We start from the raw sequence: 19,035 nt of genomic DNA on the forward strand, positions 1-19,035 counted from the left end.
TAATAAAGCTGCCAGTTGAGGACTTGTGAGGTGTCTGTTTCTCAAACTACACAATCTCATGTACTTGCCCTCTTCATCAGTTGTGCACCGGGGCCTCCCACTCCTATTTCTATTCTGGTTATTGCCAGAATTTGCTCTGTTCTGTGAAGGGAGTAGTACACAGCGTTGTCTGAGATCTTCAATTTCTTGGCAATTTCTCACATGGCTTAGCCTTCATTTCTCAGAACAAGAATAGACTGACAAGTTTCAGAAGAAAGGCTTTTGTTTATGGCCATTTTGAGCCTGTAATGGAACCCACAAATGATTATGCTCCAAATACTCAACTAGTCTAAAGAAGGACAGTTGTATTTTTAAAATGATAAACTTGGATTAGCTAACACAACATGCCATTGGAACACAGGAGTGTTGGTTGCTGATAATGGGCTTCTGTGCGCCTATGTTCTGATCACTTTGATGTTATCTTTAATGAACAAAAAATTTGCTTTTCTTTCAAAAACAAGGACATTTTTAAGTGACCCCAAACTTTTGAATGGTAGTGTAACTATTTGTTCAGCACTTTTGAAATGTACATTGACAGAATGCAGAAGATGGGCCGTTCTTTCAGTGTTCTCCCTGTACACCAACTCAGAACCATTGTATAAATAAAAGGGGCATATAAGCAGACAAAGAAAGCTCTTACAATATTCAATGATCACATTTCTCTAAAACAGGCTAGGAATGATCAAAAACCAACTTGACAGAGCTTGAAGAATTTTTAAAACACGTCAATGGAAGCCCATATGGATTTGGCTTCCCACCAATCACATCACATCAAAATCAAAACGTTATTGACAGAAATGTTTTATTATTGCATCTTGTTGTCCTCTGGTGGCTAGCTAGCTAGCTAAAATTGTCCCTTTCCTAAATTAGCCATGGATGGATATAGGAATTTGGATTTGTGGTTTTACTTCATTCTCTGTACTGGCCAATGATTTTAACGGTGATTCTAATCCAACCATAAATCTAAACATTGTGCCCCCGGCTATGAGAGGATGGATGTTCAATATGTACTTAGATGTAGTAGGCTAATGTTAACTATACGGCTCATTTTTGCCCATGAAAGAAAGTTAGGCTAGCGAGCAAGCATTTTTGCCAGGTAGCCTAGGACAACAAAAACTAAAAGCGTGTACGGTATGACAGAGTCATAGACGTTTCATCAACATGAAAGAGAGGAGGATGGCATTGGCATTTCTCTACAAGTAGGGTGACTCAACATGTTTCTTTCTACTTGCACAATGCACGCATGCACACACACACAAACACATATGTAGGAAACATTCATTTGGTTGACCATGCTGTAGGTCATGTAACTGTTTATGACATTCAATTTGCTTTGTGGACTTCACCTGACAGAGGTTGCTGTCCGGGTTTTGTGATGAAACAAAGGTGTGGTTGAATTTACTCTGCCACTGTGCATTCGTATTGTCTGCTTTAAGCCCAGGGAGTGAATGATGGGGGCACCAGTGGGGGACTCAGCTCCCCTGAATTAGAAATTAGCTCCCCTAGATGCAATAAAGGTTCAACATAAATAATGCTAATTTAACCATTCTTCCATTTGTTTAAAATGCATGGGTAAAAATGTTTTACAGAGGTAAATATGAAAATAAAAGCTTTCAAAATAAACGAACACCCCCACCTCTCTGTCATGGTTTAAACCATTTATTTCTACTTTGCTGCACAAAACGTCTCCCTGTCAACGAATGGTAGGCCTACTGTAGAATTCTATAGCTGGCTATACAGCTGCGCTGTCCACTCAGTAGTGCTGAATTTCGGCCTCAGTTGAGCTCCTTTAAACGCATATATTTCCATTTGTACTTCCTAATTTTCACCATTTGTTTACCATGAGTCCGTGATAAAAATAATTGCTGTGCCTTTATTCCAATGCATTAGATTTAGGCTGTCTGTGATGTATCATTGTTTGCTTTTGTCAGTCAGCTGTTCAGAGCGCTCAAGGTTTTTTTCAGGTAAGCTGGGTATTGGTGTTCTCCGTGCCGTCCGGAGTACTAGTTTTCTTTTCTGGACCAACTGATGATGGTTGACAATATCACTATACAACTAGCCTACAGCTAGACACCAATGTGCATCCAATCCATCCAACAAGTAGGCTATACGTTAATGACCTATAGTTGACCTATAGACCTATAGTTGACTCTTTCGGTTAGAAGCAATCGAATTTGCAATGGCATATGTTTACATTATTTTGGATTTGTGTGCCCATAAGCACTGTTTTCACGGCGAAACATTACAAAATGTTACGTAGGCCTACACTTACAGTGCATTTCCCGAGATCTCTGAGATTCCAGATTTTGGAGTGGAGAACATCCACAGGTAACCTACTTTTTAAAGTGATTTGTTTGACAATCAGTAGAAATCATCTTTACTGGTTAGGTTCATGCCACATTAAACGGTAGCCTAATTGATTTGTTATGCTAAATTACATCTTTATTATTAGGCCCCCCAAAACATTGTGTATGAGCATGTGCCCAAGAGACCCCACCCACCTCACTCTGCTTAGGCCAATATGTAGCGGTGGAAAGGCATATGAACTAAGAGGTTATAGAGCAAACAATGCAATTATCACAACATATAGGTTGTAATATGGCCTGCCTGTCTGCCTGCCTGCCTGCCTGCCACTCACTCACTCACTCACTCACTCACTCACTCACTCACTCACTCACTCACTCACTCCCGCTTATGACAACCCTCATTATATCTGAGTTAGTTGATACAGTCAGTTGGTGGTACCTTGTCTACACAGCACAGATGTGCCCTTTATGATGGTGCTGATAGATGGGTGGAGACCACCCTCCCATGGCCACCACAAATCATTGCATGCACAATATGGGTTCCTGAGTTCTTGAACTTCTAGTAGTACTAAGCCTACTGGTTTCCTTTTCTCAATCTTTGTATTTGATTGGTCAGAGAGTATGCTGTTCCCCGGTCAGAAGATTGTAGCGATTTGAAAAAATAATTAATTTTAAAACAAAACAATAACTATTGCCTAATCATTGTGTGGATGTTTTTCAAGTTGTGTGGATGTAGTGTAGTGGTGCTCCGGAGTGGCTCAGTTGTCTAAGGCACTGCATCTCAAGAGGAGTCACTGCAATCCCTGGTTTGAATCCAGGCTGCATCACATCAGGTTGTGATTGGGAGTCCCATAGAGCAGCGCACAATTGGCCCAGCTTCATCCGGGTTTGGCCAGGGTAGGCCATCATTGTAAATAAGAAATTGTTCTTAACTGACTTGCCTAGTTAAATATGTATATAGTTTAAGACAGTAAGTAAAGGCTACAATGGGTCCTTTACAATGGGCCTGGAGAAAGATATTCAAATGTTTGTTTCCTGGTTTGACGTTAAAATCACACGTGATGAATACTGTGTGGCTCGTCGTGCCCCTGCAGTGCCTGGTGGTACCTTGTGTCAGCATCTCTCCAGCCCACTAGCGCTGGGCTGAAACTGCACTGTCTCTTGCGGTAAGAAGCCTAAATAAAATAACACGTTTTTGGTACGACATTTTACAGAAAATGCATGGACATATTTGTGTTTGTAGCCTAATTTATTAACGAATGTTTATTTTTTATTGAACAAAAGTTACAGCACTTTACAAAACTCACTATAGAAGTAGAAACCCATTTAATTGTATATCTTGTATAACTAGATCCAGAATAATAGCCTCCTTATCCAGTCTATAAGTTAGATTCTATTGACCTTGTTTTTTAAAAGTCGAAACTACTATTGCAATGTCACTCTGCAGACGTCGTATCTCATTTGCAGCATAGGCTACGAGATTGAGTTCATTTCACCCAGACTTTCTATTTATAGTAGGCCTATAAATTGTGGAACCCGTTGACCATCATATTTCATTGCATCGTTTTCATTTTATCTCAATGATAATAGGCCATATCAATACTTATATTAAGGTTTTATTATTTCCATAAATAATAATAAAATCATACTTTGAGATGGGCGAGTGGAAACGTCAGGACTGATGGATGACACGATGAACTCTGCCTCAAGCGGCGCTGCGGTTTTTACAGTGGCAGCATCAGACAATAGCACAGCGAGGCTGCATCGGGCACCCTCGCCGACCAAAAGCCGGGAATGCGCCCCAAAACCGGCCCAGAAATCCTCCAGTAGATCCAAAAGTATAGTTTCCAAAGGAGGATCGAGGAATAAGGTGGGAAACGAGGTGCTTAGGACCGCTGTCGTGAGGGAGAAGGAGATTGAGAAATGCGACGTGGAAGCTTTTCACTCGGATGGTGCTGAAACCGATGCTGTCAATTGCAATGCAAAGAAGGCGGATTCTAGCAGAGAGGAAGGTACGGAGGAGATATTTCACCAGCCGATAGATTCTCAAACCCGTCGTTCCTCGTTACGTTTATCCTGCCTCAAAGGCGAGTCTTCCCAACATATTGGGTCATACCGGCCAGACGGCTCCAGCACGGCGGGTTCGGTGAAAGGGAAAGCGAAGGCGCGGGGAGGGGAGGCAGTGACAGCATCAGCAGGCTGCCGCAGGAATAGAAGCGGGGAATACGTGGGCTGCGTGCCGGGCCTTGGTCTGTGGAGCGGGGGTTGCTTGCAGACTGAACTCATCCACTTCCACCTACATAAGAAACTGAAGAAAAGCGGCAGTAAGATGCACACCAAGGCAGAAAGGGCTCCGGGCGCGGAGGCCTCGGCCGAGACGGAACCGGCTACAGAGGCCATAGAGGCGGAGCCGGTGACACAGCAAGACGAGGGCCCGGAGGACGAGCTGGAGAGACTGGTGGATGAGAATGAAGATCTCAAGGTTTGGCGTCACTGACGTACAATTCATTATGTTCAATGTATGCAAACACACTGTTGGTATGGACCACATTTTGTTTGATAAGATTCATTGTGAAATCAGGCCTATTGCCCAAAGTTTGGCACTGACATAGCCCTATGCTCATATAATGCATTTAATGCATGCTTAATTAACTATTATACATAGTAGGCCTAAGTGAAAAGGTAGACTTATTTCGTGTTTGATGATAACACTGCAACTGAGTTAGTATGGCTGCAGTTATACCAGGCATATTCCCCAAGGTTTATCATTAGGCCTATACTGGAAAACTGTATGTTGATACAATGAAGCAAGCATCTTTTTTTAGCCCACAAGTAGTCTAACTGAACAGTTATTGTTCTTTCCATAGCATTACAAAGAACTGATGTAGAAATGTGTCTACTTCCCTTGGTTTGTTATTGATGCTTGCGAAAGCTATATGATTTAGGTAGGCCTATAGCTTACACAAGCCAAACCCTTCCTCCCTATTCAGAACAATAAAAAGCACCATCCTGTGTTTAGCCTACTTCTAATCATTGATTGACATACAGATGCATGATCTTAATTTGAGCCGGTTTGCTACAGCAGGAAAATAATTCTGCAGCAACAGGAAATGTGAATTGTTATGTGGATTAAAGTTAATGGACATTTTTGTATGGGTTGATACATTTTACATCAGGCATAATCAAGTCTGACATTTCAAAGTGGAAATTACAAACTTTAGAAGCCTTTTTACACCTCAAATACAGGACAGCTTTTGCATTTCCTGCACAGCAGGACAGTTCTCCAGCAACAAGATAATCAAATTAAGATCCTACATCTGTAATGATGACCCTATTGATCAGTTCAGATTGGTATGTCCCTATCCAATTGCATCATGTTCTGAGGACCGAAACACTCAACACCAATAACACTAAAGCGTGAGCCCCACGTACCCTGTAGGCTACTACTACCCTGTAGTGCCTGACTGACTGATCACTCCTATTGATGTCCCAGACGGAGATCGAGGAGATGAGGACGGAGATGGACGAGATGCGTGACACTTTCTACGAGGAGGACACGTGCCAGCTGCAGGAAATGAGGCGTGAACTGGAGCGAGCCAATAAGAACTGCCGGATCCTCCAGTACCGGCTGAGGAAGGCTGAGAGGAAGAAGCTGCGCTATGCCCAGACAGGAGAGATTGACGAGGAACTACTGAGGAGCCTGGAGCAGGACCTGAAGGTACGGAGGGAGGGAGGGTAGGGAGGGAGGGAGGGAGGGTAGGTAGGCTTGATATTTAAACAAATTTATTTAGTTAGTTGATGCGCTGTCCACTCACCTAGATAATTGATTCAATCAACTTTTAATCAATGTCCCTGATTCTGTCTAATGCAGGTAGCGAAGGATGTGTCTGTGAGGCTCCACCATGAGCTGGAGAATGTGGAGGAGAAACGTACAAAGACAGAGGACGAGAATGAGAAACTGAGGCAGAAACTCATTGAGGTGGAGGTGACCAAACAGGCCCTTCAGAATGAGCTAGACAAAGTCAAGGAGGTAAGAGCACACACCCACAGTACACGATATAATCTATATAGCACATATATTGCTATAATACATATTACATGGGGTTATTCTGTTATTCAATTCCTAACAGTCACAGAAGAGAAGAGGAAGCAAGGAGGTTCAGCGGTCTGACAAGAAGTCTGCCCAGACCCCAACAGAGGTGTGGGCTCAACATGAAATGGTTTTATCCTAGAAATAAATAAAAAGTGATTTTGTTGCAAACACCAGCGAGAGTTGTGTCTGTACATCTGAAATCTTCCTTCCACTTCCCCCTCTCAGGACCACAATGAGGACCTCAAGTGCCAGCTTGCTTTCATCAAGGAGGAGGCAGTGTTGATGAGGAAGAAGACAGCTAAGATCGACAAGGAAAAGGACCGTCTGGAGGCGGAGCTACAGAAGTACCGCTCCTTCTACGGGGATCTAGACAGCCCCCACCCCAAGGGTGAGGCCGGGGGAACCCCCAGCACCCGTGAGTCCGAGCTGAAGCTGCGTCTGCGTCTGGTGGAGGAGGAGGCTAACATCCTAGGGAGAAAGATTGTGGAGCTGGAGGTGAGAGAGACAGGATGTGATGCAGAGGGTTTGATGTAGGTTGTATGATGTATGTCATCAAAGAGACCAGGAAATAAGTTTGCACTTGGGAACGCAACTGTTCCAAGCATTTCTGTTAGTTCGGTTCAGAAGCTGCTTTCAGAGAGAGGATGCTAGTGATTCATAACATAACTGATCAAATGTTTTTCATGTCATGTGTTTCATGTCAGGTGGAGAACCGGGGACTGAGGGCCGAGCTGGACGACCTCAGGGGAGAAGGGGAGGGAGAAGAGGGGTCCGGTGGCGGGGCTGTGGGCAGGGTAGGGGTGGGCCGGGGCCATGGGGAGGCCATGACAGAGCTGAGGCAGCAGCTGCAGCTGGTGGAGGACGAGGCAGAGTTACTGAGGAGGAACCTGGCAGACGCTGAGGATCACAACAAGAGGGTGATGGGAGAACTCAACAAGCTCAGGTTTAAGGCTGGGACCCACGAGGGAGGAGCGAGGCATGGAGGAGGGGTGGCAGGAGGAGGTGGACTAAGCACAGAGAAGGCAGATGCACTGCAGGAAGAACTGAAGACGGCCCGGCTACAGATTAATGATCTCAGTGGGAAGGTGGGATAGTTTTCCCCCTTTATTTATGTGACATAACATACATTGAAAGTATGGTATATGTTAAGCAAAAAATATATGGTCATAAACATAGCATGCCTCCTTCATCCTGTCCTCTTCTCTCCCCAGGTGATGCAGCTGCAGTATGAGAACCGTGTTCTGCTCTCCAACATGCAGCGCTACGACCTGGCCTCCCACCTGGCCCTGAGGGGGTGCACAAGCCCCCGGGACAGCGATGCGGACAGTGACGCGGGTGGGACCGGTCCAACCGTGCAGCGCGAGAGTGATGATGACTCCTCCTCCTCCCGCATCCTGCCCCCGCACCGCAAACGCGAGGGCCCAGTGGGCGGGGAAAGTGACTCAGATGAGGTGCGGAACCAAACCCGCTGCCTCACACCCACCCGAGGTCTCTACACACCACCCCCAGAGGTCGCCGCCCGCTTCCTGCCCCGCAGCCCACGGGATCGCCAGCAGATGATCGACATCCGGGTGGAGGCGGAGCGTCTTGGCAGGACCATCGACCGGTTAATTGCCGACACAGCAACCATCATCGCAGAGGCGCGGGTGTACGTTTCCAATGGTGACCTGTACGGGCGAGGCAGCGGGGGTGAGGAGGAGGAGGAGGGGGGTAGGATCAGGGAGCATGAGCTGCTGTACAGGATCAATGCCCAGATGAAGGCCTTCAGGAAGGAGCTACAGGGCTTCATAGACAGACTGGAGGTGCCCAAACCTGAGGACAGGGAGGAGGAACCACTTTCGGTAAGTGTGTGTGTGTGTGTGTGTGTGTGTGTGTGTGTGTGTGTGTCTGTTCATAAGCCAGAAAAGACCAGACATGTTAGTCTTCTACCCATTTCTTATTGATACAGGCTGGGTCTCTGTATTTGAGGTGTAGAATGAGGTCCAGCTTTAGCAGCATGTGGTTCTAAGCAGCTGTGCTGTAATCTTATTGTAGACTATTACTCTGTGTGTGTGTGTGTGTGTTTTAATTAAAGAGACATACCGACCTGGCCATAAGCCACTTTCAGATATGGTTTGGCTGTATCACCATAGTCTCTTCACTTGTCCCTGACCATTGAATATTCTGCTGAATCTATTTTCCTTCTATCTCTAACCCTATTTTCCCTCTTGTTTCTCCTTCGTTGACACTCATGTTCTGTTCCTCCTCTGCCCAGATGTTTCAGCCCATAATTTTACTCATCCTCATACTAGTCTTATTCTCCTCCCTCTCCTATGCCACCATCTTTAAACTTGTCTTTCTGTTTACCCTTTTCTTCGTCCTGTGATCCCGCCTCAATAGCATAGCCACATCCTTTGTTTGTTTGTTTCTGTTGATGTTTACATTGGTTGTCAAGGTCAATGCACAGGAGCCTCCCTATTCAAGCACAGGCCACAGTCACATAACTGGATTTACAGTATGCTTATGTTCAACACTGGAGACTACATTACCCACTACCCACCACTTCCTTCATCACCCCCAAGTAAAGGTGAGTTAGCTAATGACACCTGTTTTGCCCAATTCCAAAATCAAACCCATTAGCCATGAAGGTAGGCCACCACATCAGGTAGCCTAGTAGATACGAATTTTAAACAAACATAATAGTGACAATGCAGCTGAATGGTGTTTGCCCCTAACAACATCTTATTTTGTAACAGATTGTGACAGTGCTGTGTTGTAGTCTTTTTCAGCTTTAGCCTATAGGTCTACATTAATCAACGAGTATGCTGCTTTTACCTCAAAAAGGTAAGAACAAATGTGTTCTCTCCTTCCTGTCACCATACTAATTCTGGTAAATGAACGAGGAATGAGTAGGCATACAGTAGGCTAGCACCTATACTGAGGAAACACGTATGACTCCCGGACATCGTACCAATAGATTTGAGTCAATAACACGGTCACACAAAAGCTTCATATTACCTTAGTCTGAGGATTCCCACATTCCTATCCACACCAAATATATTTTGGTTTTGAGCGATCAGATGCGTTTTGCAACGCTTCTTGTTTATGTCGACAAGTGTCAGTAATCTATTTGGGTCAGAACCTAGCCGGGATCGAATGACGCGAGCGGTGATATTGTGCAACCTTCAACAGCAATTGAGAATATGAAAACAAATCAACTGTAAAATAGTGGTAAACTATTTAAACAGGATCAAAGTACCTGCCAACGCGCCAGACATCCAGTTTTGCGGCGTAGCCTTTCAAATCCAAATATTAGCGCAGTTGTCACATATCGGTAGTCTACATTTTGACATTATAAATTGTAAACAATTACGAGTAGCTTGGAGTCACAAGACGAAATCTGCCAAGCACCCCAAAGTGGAGTAGCAACAGGGGTGCCAATTGGCTCAAGAGAACGGCAGCTAAAATAGCTATGTAAACACTTTCCCTCACTCCATTGCTTTGTAATTATAGACAGTGGTGAAGACAGTCGTGCTAGAATACATTTGACATTATCATACTTGATCCTAGCCCCAGTGACGCGGTGTAAATACCAGGCGCACTATAAAGGCAGGGTCCCCCTCTGGAACAGAAGTTGTTTACTCTGGGGGAAAAAGGCACCTGCTCCGGATTTAACCCCGCAGCCTAGGAGTGACAATCCGCGCGACTTTACGTAATAGAGTGGAGGCAACCGAAAGGGAGAGCTGTGGAAGAGGGGAGCAGAACCGCCACCGGGCACACAGACACACAGCTTGCAAGCTAAAGAGAGGGTCACTGTGAAGACCTTGGCTAGACTAAAATCTGGATTAATTTTCTGCTATTATTTATTATATGTATATGCCACTGCAATATACCGCCAGCGATTGGCAATAAAATCTTCAAGGAAGCTATTGCACAGCCAGGTAAGGCCACACTCAGAAGTTAATATTTTATTTTGTGGAAATATAGAACGTTCCATTAAGTTTTGTTGTACACATTGTTTTACCCATAAGGCTAATTGATCATCTCTACAACTTTGTCCAATGATTATGTTGATAGAAACCAGAGGTAAAACATTGTAAAATATAACCTTGCAGATCCACTGTGGGCTTTGTGTATTGGGTCACATTTGATCAACCTGTGCCTTTTTCGACGCGCCTCCAAATAGGTTGCATATGACCTTGTGTGGATTTCTTTATTAGACGCCTATTAATATAAAAACATACGCCATGCACATTTATTCTCTCGCTCTTCCGCCCTCCCAAGTTGGTGTTCGGTACGCACTTAATCTATAACATTCGTTGGTAGCAAATCATCTCCCTTGTAAAAATGTAGTGGATGTACTGTAATATATTACTGCAGCGATAGGCCTACGGAAACCCGTGAAAGCCATGCCAATATTGTGGCATATGGTCAATTTTCTAGTGGTGAGTCGCGCATGCAGCCAAGTCGGCAATGACCTTATCTTTTAGCGTTGACACTGAGGGCAGAAATGCCCATTGTGCATAATGTGTGAACATTTGAAAAATGAGGAATGCATGTACGTTAAAATGGGTAATGGCTGCCAGATATGTGCATGCCCCCGAAGTTGAAATGTATACCAAATTCCAGTATAGAAAGTTGTGAAGGACATAAGGAAAGGTAGTCTGGTTGCCGTCTCTGATCAGCTATACCATTCCACTCCTTGCCAGTCATATCATTTGCCAAATGAATGTTAGCTGAAAAGACTGGTACCCAGACTAAGAGAAGGGTTGGAGCAGAGGGGATGGCGACCAAGAGCCAAACAGTGAAGTTGTCTCAAGCAGAGTTGAGGTAGTGAACTACATGTAGTAATTTAACTACATTTTGCAATCGCTTGGTGGTAGTTGAACTTATTTCAAATCTTGGTAGTGTTTTCAGTAGTTAATTGCCTTTTTTGCCAGGTAGTGGTGTAGCTAACTACTGGAACTACACACTACTCTTTCTGCTAAAATTGAAGAAAATATGGGTGAAGTAGACAAGAATTTCCTTTATTTTTTGGCATCAGACTTGCCTAGTTTTCACTTGAAAAATAAATGACACATTCGGTTAACTGACTCGAGAGGGATCTAATCTTAAAATGTGTAGTCTATGACATTTCATATTTACATATGATAATTTATCACGAATGCGTGCCGAAAATATCTGGCCTACAGGATGTGAAAGATTGGAATGTGCCAATTGCTTTGAATCTTTCCATGAAATCTGCTAAATGCATATTGAGACCCTTTGTTTATTGGTTGATGTACACATGGCTAATGTCCTCTAGTTCTTCCATGTCTTATCATCCACAATAATCATCTCTCTCGTTCTCTCTCCCCCTTTGCAGTTTTCCTCCAACATTTCCACACGTTGGTGACCCCATCAAGACAGAAAGACACTAGGAAGTTGAAACAGAAAAAGAGAGGAAGTTTGTGACAGGACAGGAAGTAAGAAGCTGCTGCTGGAAGTGGCCCAAAATGGAAGCCATCGAACTACAGCAGAGTCTGAAGCGGTCTGGAAGGGCCTGGGGAACAGAGAGGGGGGAGCTTCTGGACAGCTTCGACTCAGAGATGCAGGAATGGGAGGACCAGCTGCAGGACATGCAGAGGAAGATAGAGGAGGTGAGGGGTCAACCACGGTCAGATACAGTCCAACACGGTCCAAACTAAAGTAAAACATGATCCAAATACATGGGCTAGTCTAAACGTTGACCAACATGCTCAAGCCCAGTTCTGACATGGTCTAACAAGATCCTAGGTAGAGTAACATTACCTGACATGGGGTTCACTACATCAGTCGTGTGAACATACTTGTGAATATTTTCACTTTGAGATAATGTCTTTCTCGTCTCACACTCTTGGTCATTCCTGAAGAGTGTTTAACTGGTTGTGTGTGTGTCCTATAATAAACTGTTGGCAGCACACCCCTTCCTGCGACCCTATGCATTTCTGGACTAAGGACACAGACACGTGTTAACAAGCTAATTAAACTGTGATGTGCTGACAGACAGTCAGAACACACACACACACACACTGTGAAAGTTGATACTAATGAACACATTAAAGATTGGAATGGCAAAGGAAGCACACACTCACTCCAGATGAAGTAGCAGAGGTGCAGATTATAGAAAATAGTTGGGTTGTGTAACTGTTTTGGCATGGTGCGATGGATTGCGTAAACAAGGCCGGTTGACATTGTCATGCGTACAGAAGGGTTTTGTGTACATATTGCTATACAGTGCTTTTGTATTGATATTTGTGTTTTGGAATACATCTACGTTGTAAGTGTAAGGAATTGTTGTATGTATAAAAACTTGTGTTCATGTTGTGAATGTAGAGTCTTGATAATCATGTTTATGTGCATATTTCAGCTTTACAACGAGGTGCAGGCTCGTAGAGGTGGAAATTATGTCACCATGGATAACAGCAAAAATGATAGGATGATTGATTGCGGCCGTGGGCATCATGACAATGGCTTCTGTGACCTGTATGGCAGCCACATCAACGCCACCAAGGACCACCCCAGTGCTGTAGATGCTTTTAACCACGGCCCCAACGGTTACGGCTACCCTGTCAACCATCAGAATGGCGGCTATGGTTATCCCCTTAGCAACAGTGCGGTGGAACTTGGAGACTTGTTGCAGGATTATCTTGGACATGGTCAAGGAAAGACCCGGAAGACCAACTCCGCTATCAACAATGTGAGTAGCTACAGTAACTAAGGGTTACAGTCATTAGGCAGCCCCATCCGGAAACAACTTTTATCCTATGACTCACCTCTTTGGTGTTTGCAGATGGGAAGAAATCTGATAGGTGAAAGCAATGTGGTAGAATCTCCCCTTAGCTCATTGGAAGACGAGATGGGGCCAACACCATAATGATTACACCTATTTGGTTCCTTCAAGTCTGCCAGCACTGGAGGGGCAGGGGATAGGCAGGGTTGTTTTCAGGAATATTAATATAAATAGATTACATAGAACTTCATACTCCACTGGAAATTGCATCAGCCATGCCAGTGTGACTGCACAGCTGAATTTGATATACTGTATCTATGCTATTTGCACTATTCTGCTTCACGGATTATTTTCCCTCCTAGGTAACCCTTGTCCCACTTCTCTCTCAGCATCTGAAGGAGATCACTAAAGGGAGCCAGGATCAGTCTGTACACCAGGACGAGATGAAGAGGAGGCCTGTTGGGAATGAAAGGTAAGAGACCTTTCATACAGACAACATTTTGTGAAGTTCATTTTGAGATAATTAATTTTGAGAGTTCAATCCACCTATGCAATTCCTTATTTTAGTTATCTTACTGGTGACATCTTTTGCTTGTTGATCTGTTTTAGGATTAGTAAGGTGCGGTTTGCGGACGAGGAGGCTGAGAACAGGAAGAACAGGGTGTCACACAGAAAGAGTTCCCCTTGTAGGGACCTTAACAAGGAGAACACAGGGGCCAATCCCCCCCTCAGACAGCGAGAAGGTCCTCCCATACCCCCCCGATCCACCTCCCAGATGGCCCCTCCCGACACCTTCTCCCCAGCCCTGGACAGGATGTCCAATGCCCCTGGGGTCCTTGTGGACAGGAAGTGTGGTAGCCCCTCGGTTCTCAGAAAGTTTGGAGCCATGCTCCAGGAAAACGAGGGCAAAACCCTCACTGATACCGGTGTGGTGACCAACCAGGTGCCTACCGAGAACAAGTGCCCCACCGCCATCTGTCAGCACAAAGGGCTGGACGGCAGCAGGATGACTGGGCGCGTGCCTGTCCAGAAGTGCCAAGCAGATTCCGTCATGCTAACAGCAAGGATGGATTGCAGCCAAGAACGAGGGGCAGTGAAAGACTTTAGGAGAGGGAGCCAGCTGGGAGAGGGCAGAGGCACCTCAATGGCTAGCTATGCTCACCCTAAAGGACTCCATGCAGGGGTTCAGAGGAGGACCCAGGTAGGAGGCAGCCCCAAGCCCAAAGCAAGGGCTCTCAGAAGGGCAGACAGAGACATGGGTCTGGTCCAGGGAGAGAGGGCCAGGAGGCCTGCACCCCAGCCTGGGGAACTCGGAGTGGACTACAGGAACCTGAGTGGATCCTATGTTGGGGCTCAGATGATCCAGAGGGGAGGGCCAGTTGCAGGTCAGAAGAAGGACAATGGACTCATTGAGCTTCTGGATATGCTGGACATTGAGCACGAGTACAGCTCCTGCCCCAAAGCCGCACAGACTGCCTACAGACAGGACACACAGCAGGTGAAATAGGCATAGCAAATACAGACACACACACACATACAGTCTTGACCTGACCAACTTGTATTGTTTCTCTCCAGGTGAGCCCAGCTGACTCATTCTCAGCAACCCCCACAAGGAACTTCTCTCGTCCTGCTCGTCCAGCTAATCAACGCCCTCCATCCAGGTGGGCTTGCTGTGCCCCCACCGCCTTGATCTCTGCCCCCTCCGGCCCAATTTCCCACCCCCCAAGCACCTTGGCACGCACTCCTAGCCCGATAGCAAGAACCCCAAGCCCCGCCCTGAAGCAGCAATCTTTCTGCTCCTATTTGCTCCACACTGAGACTGCCATCATGTGAGACACCTGCCCCGCCCCCTCTAAACCCTGCCTCTCCTCCCCAAATTCAACCCACAGGACTCAGATGACATAGTCCTGCCCTCTCTGTAAATACTAAAGACTGTTCCTTCTATCTGGCTTTAAAAAAAAGTGCTTTAAGAAATTTTCTATGAGATTACCCACATGACTGTGTATGTGTGGTCTATAAGAAACAGAATAGTTGACTCTTGTTCAGTCTCCAGTGTTACTGTGGCCTTCCCTTCTCCTGTGCCAAACTTCATTACGTCTTTATTTCTTTCACTCTCTTAACTTCTCTACCTTTCTTTCTTTTGTATTGGTGATTTTTGGATGGCTGTGTAAAATGTGATATAGCATGCCCCCTTTTTACTTGCGGGTGCATGTTCCTTTATGTATGTAACTCAACCCTAATAAGTGCCATGTTGGCTTGTTTTTATAAATGGCCAACAAGTCAATTCAGAGTTGATCCTGTCCTGTCAGCACAGAAGCAACATGCTAACTGTCTATAGTATGTTTTACTGTATCATATTATCAAAGTAACGCATTTGAAAATGTTCAAGTAACCATCGTGAGACATACAGTTATGACTGTGATGCTTTTCATGTCCTTTTTTCTCTCTTGATAAGAAATAAACACGACAGTGCTTTGACGAACTGACTCCAGCTATCTTTGGAATTGCATCTCCATGATTTGTATTGTTTGATTTGTGCCTGTTATTTCATTGGTTGGTGGTGACATGGTGTTGCTACTCCATGTATCAACACTACTGAGATTCAGTACCATACTGAAACAATCCTGAGTGCCACTAAACATCGAAAGCAACTAGCTCAGCTACTACTGTTCAGGGGAGTCAGCTACTCTAGGTCTCAGGGAAGGTGACATCAATGCCTGAGGCCAAGCTAACTATGACTAGCTGATGTATTCTACATTAGCTGGAGCTGAATGAAGGCGAGGGGGGAGGAAGCTTCTCCGGTGCCAAGTAAACTACTGTTCAAAAGTTTGGGGTCACTTAGAAATGTTCTTGTTTTTGCAAGAAAAGCCTATTTCATTTGTCCATTAAAATAACATCATTGATCAGGAATACAGAGCAGACATTGTTAATGTTGTAAATGACTATTATAGCTGGAAACGTTTTATGGAATATCTAAGGCGTACAGAGGCCCATTATCAGCAACCATCACTCCTGTGTTCCAATGGCCAAGTTTATCATTTTAGAAGGCTAATTTATCATTAGAAAACCCTTTTGCAATTATGTTAGCACAGCTGAAAACTTTCGTGCTGATTAAAGAAGCAATACAACTGGCCTTCTTTAGACTAGTTGAGTATCTGGAGCATCAGCATTTGTCGATTTGATTACAGGCTCAAAAAGGCCATAAACAAATAACTTTCTTCTGAAACTCGTCAGTCTATTCTTGTTCTGAGAAATTAAGGCTATTCCATGCAAGATATTGCCAAGAAACTGAAGATGTCTTACAACGTTGTGTGTAACTGACAGTTAGACTTACAGGTTATGTCGTTGTCTTTTGTTTGAATTGTTTATGTGTCCGCTGTGCGGGGGAAATGATAATACAAGCGGAACTACGTAGCTAATACTGTTGTAACGGGGATCCTTATTGTAGCAACACACTTTTGGAGGGAAGGCAATCCTGCGCTGCGTTAGCTAAGTTTTCATGTCATCGGGTGTAGTTCATAAAGGTTGAAGAGTGTATGTTAGGATGAAGTGTGGATTCACGCCAGGAATAATAAGTGTGAAGTTTGATTTCCTCCCTTCTGTAATAAGCAGCCAATGAGGTATTTGTTCCTTTATTCATGTGTTAATCTGAACCTGTTATAACGCCGGTTAAACTGTTATGTATGTAAGCACTTCAGAGTTATACCAAGCTAATAAGTCACTCGTAAGATAAGGTTGTAAGAGTGTGCTTAACTGTATTTTTCATTTACTTTATAGTTCTCACGGAAGGTGATAATTCTGACTAAAACTACAGAATAAAGCCGCCAGTTAAAATCAAGGAACGGTTGTGCTCGTGGTTACTGAAGGGAGCTACATTGTGTACTACTCCCTTCACAGAACAGCGCAAACTGGCCCTAACCAGAATAGAAATAGGAGTGGGAGGCCCCGGTGCACAACTGAGCAGTTAGCCTTTTAAAATGCTAAACTTGGATTAGCTAACACAACAATCCATTGGAACACAGGAGTGATGGTTGCTGATAATGGGCCTCTGTACGCCTATGTTGATATTCCATAAAAAATCTGAAGTTTCCAGCTACAATAGTAATTTACAACTGTAGAAAAGGCCCATGGAGTTGGTGGAATACTCCTTTAATTAATTGCCATTTACTCAGCTGGGCCAGGGTCGCTTTAATTAGGTCAGGTGGAAATGTCCTACAGATCTCAACTCTATAAAAGGAGGAAATTGCCATCGCCTGATCTCGCTGCTTTCTCTTCCCTAAATCCATCTGATCCAGAAGTTCTGTGCGTCCATGAATCCACCACAGACTACCAGTAAATATACCACTTTATGGTTAAAGGAATTCCTGCCTCAGTCTCATACATTCCTCTGTCACCTGACACGTGACCACCTGTTCACCTTCACTGTCAGTCATCCTACCTGTCCAGCAACCCACACAGATTCCACTAATCTTTCAATGGTCCTTTGAGCCGGATGATGACTGAACCAAAGACAGGTGAAAAGGAAATGGAGGCGGAGAGGGAAGAATTGTCTCCACTGGAAGGAAGAAGAGAGGAGGAGAGAGCAGCTGAGGGAAAGGTCTTGGAACAAAGGAAATATCCAGGAGCTAAGCCTAAAGCAACAAAGGCTTCATCCTCAACTACCAGGAGCACCAGAAGAACCAGGCAAGCACCTGGTTATCTTAAGGACTATGTGGTCGAGGTTCCGACATCAAAGGGCAAGCCCACCAGAGCTCAAAGAGTTGATGGATCAACTATACGTTTCAGCCATCAACCATCCCCTCTGAGCCAAGGACCGGAAACTGCTTTGGAGCAGGAAAGTGGTCTACGTGAGGGACCTATGGAAGAGGTAACTCCCACTGCACAGGTCGACCAGCTTCCAGAGGCAGGCTCCGCTCACCCCTTAACTAATGGGAAATCGTCGAAGCACTCTAGACGGAGTGGGAGTTCGACCAGTGGATACCCCTTTGGAAGTGGCCATGGCAGCTGCCATTCACTAGCCCTCAGCAATTCACAGACCGCTGTCCTACAAGAGAGGATGAAACTATTAGCTTCGGAGGAAATTGAGCGTCAGATTGAGGAGGAACGACAGGCTGACGAACGATGTCACCAATTGGATGTGCAGGCCCGTAGAGCTCTACAGGAAAGGGAATTCATTGCCAAGGACCTGGCACAGCAGCGACGGCACCGTCAAGCCAGAAGGGAATTAGAAGAGGCACGGATGGTCTCATCCTTCCTGGAGAGGAACGAACAGGGAGTTGACCTGACCACCCTTCCACATGGACCTGAACTGTCTGCCTTTCTTTCCCGATCTGCCCCTCTGGTACAGCATGGCACACAGTCTTCGGAGGCTCCGGGGTCAACAGCCAACACGGAGCACGGGAGACGGGCCGCTCCGCCAACGCCCTCTATGCCAGTGACACAAGTTAGCATTCCTCCATCTGGACAAAGCATCACTCCTTCGCCTTTCCGCCAATTACCAACCAAGGAAAATTGTTCCTTTCGTCCAGGGCCAGGCCAGTCCTCAAACAACAGGTCGGAGGGCTCTCTCCCAATTCCGGCTGCCAGAAATGGAGGGTCTGGGACAGTAGGGGACAGGCCCAATGAGGCCACAGTGGGCTCATCAGAAGTCCCAGGTTTATCCTTCACGCAACCAGAAGAGGGAGCCAACATTATGAAACTTCTAGTAGCCTCAGCCTATGGAATTCCCAGACCCAAACTGCCATACTTTGAAAATGGAAAGGAGAGTGAATTTGTCCTTTTGGAAATGGCATTGGAGAGCCTACTGGGTATTCACGGTCATCTGTCAGAACGCTACAAATACCAAGTACTAATCGATCATTTGCGGT

The 19,035-nt window shown here is 45.2% G+C and overlaps 2 protein-coding genes across 6 annotated transcripts; both read left to right on the top strand.

Annotated features, from left to right (window-relative positions):
* The first annotated feature begins 3,519 nt into the window (after positions 1–3,519).
* Positions 3,520–11,919, top strand: LOC123995184 (protein SOGA3-like). 5 transcript variants are annotated; one of them, XM_046298596.1, is made up of 10 exons: positions 3,520–4,827; positions 5,839–6,063; positions 6,217–6,375; positions 6,476–6,544; positions 6,664–6,933; positions 7,143–7,523; positions 7,650–8,279; positions 8,818–9,004; positions 9,197–9,261; positions 11,783–11,919. In XM_046298596.1, exons 1-9 carry the CDS (start codon positions 4,027–4,029, stop codon positions 9,217–9,219), a joined length of 2,745 nt encoding a protein of 914 aa, XP_046154552.1. In that variant the 5' UTR covers positions 3,520–4,026; the 3' UTR covers positions 9,220–9,261; positions 11,783–11,919. The 5 variants fall into 5 exon arrangements, 4 of the variants coding, with proteins under 4 accessions (XP_046154552.1, XP_046154551.1, XP_046154553.1 ...); XM_046298595.1 differs by having other exon boundaries at positions 8,873–9,004; XR_006831789.1 differs by having other exon boundaries at positions 8,818–9,261; positions 11,783–11,867.
* LOC123995185 (uncharacterized protein KIAA0408-like) lies at positions 10,373–15,646 on the top strand. Its single transcript, XM_046298599.1, has 5 exons — positions 10,373–12,056; positions 12,806–13,135; positions 13,531–13,640; positions 13,778–14,666; positions 14,744–15,646. Exons 1-5 carry the CDS (start codon positions 11,913–11,915, stop codon positions 14,999–15,001), a joined length of 1,731 nt encoding a protein of 576 aa, XP_046154555.1. The 5' UTR covers positions 10,373–11,912; the 3' UTR covers positions 15,002–15,646.
* Positions 15,647–19,035: the final 3,389 nt, after the last annotated feature.

The sequence above is a fragment of the Oncorhynchus gorbuscha genome, linkage group LG14 (genome assembly GCF_021184085.1).
Source record: "Oncorhynchus gorbuscha isolate QuinsamMale2020 ecotype Even-year linkage group LG14, OgorEven_v1.0, whole genome shotgun sequence".
Classification (NCBI taxonomy): domain Eukaryota; kingdom Metazoa; phylum Chordata; class Actinopteri; order Salmoniformes; family Salmonidae; genus Oncorhynchus; species Oncorhynchus gorbuscha.

Coding starts and splice junctions, on each gene's coding strand:
- LOC123995184 (XM_046298595.1), top strand. CDS start 4,027: ATGGATGACACGATGAACTCTGCCTCAAGCGGCGCTGCGGTTTTTACA. Junction 6,545..6,663: donor CTGCCCAGACCCCAACAGAG/GTGTGGGCTCAA, acceptor TCCCCCTCTCAG/GACCACAATGAGGACCTCAA. Junction 9,262..11,782: donor GCTGCTTTTACCTCAAAAAG/GTAAGAACAAAT, acceptor CCCCCTTTGCAG/TTTTCCTCCAACATTTCCAC.
- LOC123995185 (XM_046298599.1), top strand. CDS start 11,913: ATGGAAGCCATCGAACTACAGCAGAGTCTGAAGCGGTCTGGAAGGGCC. Junction 13,136..13,530: donor CCAACTCCGCTATCAACAAT/GTGAGTAGCTAC, acceptor TTTCCCTCCTAG/GTAACCCTTGTCCCACTTCT. Junction 14,667..14,743: donor ACAGACAGGACACACAGCAG/GTGAAATAGGCA, acceptor GTTTCTCTCCAG/GTGAGCCCAGCTGACTCATT.